Genomic DNA, 2,593 nt, shown 5'->3' with positions numbered 1-2,593 from the left:
TTCTAAAAATCAATATCACTGTTTATCTAACCATTCAATCGTTTGTCATGAAAAGGAAATTATCAATTAATTTTAATTTCTTAAACTATAAACCTTTTCCTTTAAGATTTTCACTAAAAAGGATTCTAGTTAGTAGTTTTAAACAAATTTTAAAGACCTTGGGTGGAAACAAACAATATCCTGCCATATAAGGTCTTCATTTATTACTATACAAAATATCCTCAGAATAAAATTATTACATTTTAATTATAGCATGGACATGCGCATGAAGAAATAAATATAACAAAATATTGATATATTTTTTTTTAAATCAAATAATACGTGTACATATAACAAAAATACAAAGTACATTGTAGTTAATATGGCATCGAATACTATTTATTAAATTTTATATCAAATATATTTATTGGATTAATCGAGTATTTTGCACTATTAGTATTTCAATTTTCCGTCTCCTTGCAATTTAGTTTTAATGATAAGAAACACCCTTTTACCGCTAATTAGCAGACCAGCTCTTACCGGAAGTTTGTTACGACGAAAACATCAGCAGCAACAAACTCTGGACTTGACAGTCACTTATCAAGAGTCTTAATGAGTTAAAAAGAAGACGACAGGAGTACGAAGTTTCTGCAGAAAAAAATCCATTATTTCCCCAAAAGCCCGAATACGTGATTTTTGCAATCGATAATAAAACCTCCGAAAACTAAGGGTGTGACTAATATAAGCAAATTATACACGTGTTATAATTATCAACAGCGAGGCTTTGAAGATGTCATTTTTAATGGACTCTTGTTTAATGTTCTTTTCCCAGGTTTTATTTTTTGCTGGTGGATGGGTGTTTTTCTTGAAGCAGCTGTTCAAGGATTATGAAGTTCATCATTCTGTTGTGTTACTGGTCTTTTCAGTCACATTTGCCTTGTCATGTACCATGTTTGAACTGATCATCTTTGAGATTCTTGGATTCCTTGAGGCTAGTTCCAGATATTTCCACTGGAAACTGGGTCTGTATGCCATCCTCTCCGTATTGGTGGCTGTATTACCATTCTACATTGGTTATTTCATCATTGGAAACTTGAGATTCGTTCCACAGAAGCGTCACATTCGTGTTCTACTGACAGCAGGAACTTGGTTGGGATTTCTGTATTTTTTCTGGAAAATTGGTGACCCATTTCCTATACTGAGTCCAAAGCATGGAATCTTTTCAATTGAGCAGTGTATTGGCAGAATCGGAGTCATCGGAGTAACATTAATGGCGGTACTGTCAGGATTTGGTGCCGTGAATTATCCCTATACCTCCATGTTCTGCTTCATAAGGGCGGTAACTGAGGCAGATATCCAGGGCATAGAAAAGAGATTGATGCAAACTATGGATATGATACTGTTGAAGAAAAAGAGAATGGCTCTAGCAAAGCGAGAACGGCTGAAGCAAGCTACCATAAATAAAAGTCAGGGTGGATTATGGGGAATGATATCAAAAGTAACATCAGGCAATTCGTTGGAGAATATTTCAGTGCTGCAACAAGACACTGAGGCTTATGAGGAGCTAGCAAAACAGTTGTTTTTGGAGTCTGTGGATTTACATAACACACAAGAAAGGATCGCATACTCAAAGACATTTAAAGGGAAATATTTCAACTTTTTAGGATACTTCTTTTCCATTTACTGTGTTTGGAAAATATTTATCTCCACCATCAATATTATATTTGATAGAGTCGGTAAAGTTGATCCTGTAACTAGAGGAATAGAGATAGCGATTAATTACCTGGGAATTCAGTTTGACGTTAAATTCTGGTCACAGCAGATCTCATTTCTTCTGATTGGAATCATCATAGTCACTTCAATAAGAGGTTTACTCATTACTTTAACAAGATTTTTCTACGCCATTGCAAGCAGTAAATCATCAAATGTGATCGTACTGTGCCTGGCTCAAATAATGGGGATGTATTTTGTGAGTTCCGTGCTTCTTATTAGAATGAACATGCCACAAGAATACAGGTCAATAATAACGGAGGTACTTGGAGACCTTCAGTTCAACTTTTATCATCGCTGGTTTGATGTCATTTTCCTCGTCAGTGCACTCTCAAGCATTGGATTCCTTTACATTGCACACAAACAAGCCCCAGAAAAGACAATGAATGGATACTAGTGTCCTAGTCAATTAAGATCACTAAAATTAAATAAAGAGGCACAAAAAATAACTGAAGAATTTGATGTCAATTTTTTTTGCATAAATGGAATTTAGAAATGGAAAACCTAAATGGACAAAAACATTTTGAAACAAACTTCTCCTTTTATGTAACGAAGTAATGATTTGCTACGTAGATGCATGTATTTATTTGTGTTAAAATTATCTGATGAATAAAATGAATATTTAAAACAATATGAGTGTCTGAAACACTAATGCCACCACATTGTTTTGGTGAAGGTTAAAGTTTCTCAAATGCAGGTCAAACTCCAAGGTCAAGTGATAAAAACTGTTTTAACTGAAGAAAGGACTTCGTGTATATCTCTGAAATATGAAAGCCCAAGCACAAACTATTCAAAAGTTATGGCCAAGGTTTAATTTTAAATAAAATACAGGTCAAACTCCAAA

The 2,593-nt window shown here is 34.2% G+C and overlaps 1 protein-coding gene across 1 annotated transcript; it reads left to right on the top strand.

The window, feature by feature from the left end:
* Nucleotides 1-456: 456 nt before the first annotated feature.
* LOC134276897 (Golgi pH regulator-like) lies at nucleotides 457-2,339 on the top strand. The gene has a single exon (XM_062759178.1). The coding sequence runs from the start codon at nucleotides 770-772 to the stop codon at nucleotides 2,144-2,146; it is 1,377 nt and encodes a 458-aa protein (XP_062615162.1). The 5' UTR covers nucleotides 457-769; the 3' UTR covers nucleotides 2,147-2,339.
* The last annotated feature ends 254 nt before the right edge of the window (nucleotides 2,340-2,593 follow it).

Source organism: Saccostrea cucullata, unplaced genomic scaffold (genome assembly GCF_032062105.1).
Source record: "Saccostrea cucullata isolate Sc308-1 unplaced genomic scaffold, CSIRO_AGI_Scuc_v1 ctg643, whole genome shotgun sequence".
Taxonomy (NCBI): Eukaryota; Metazoa; Mollusca; class Bivalvia; order Ostreida; family Ostreidae; genus Saccostrea; species Saccostrea cuccullata.
This window is presented reverse-complemented; position numbering and strand designations above follow the sequence as displayed.

Excerpts from the sequence above, each read along its gene's own strand:
- LOC134276897 (XM_062759178.1), top strand. The coding sequence starts at position 770 with ATGTCATTTTTAATGGACTCTTGTTTAATGTTCTTTTCCCAGGTTTTA.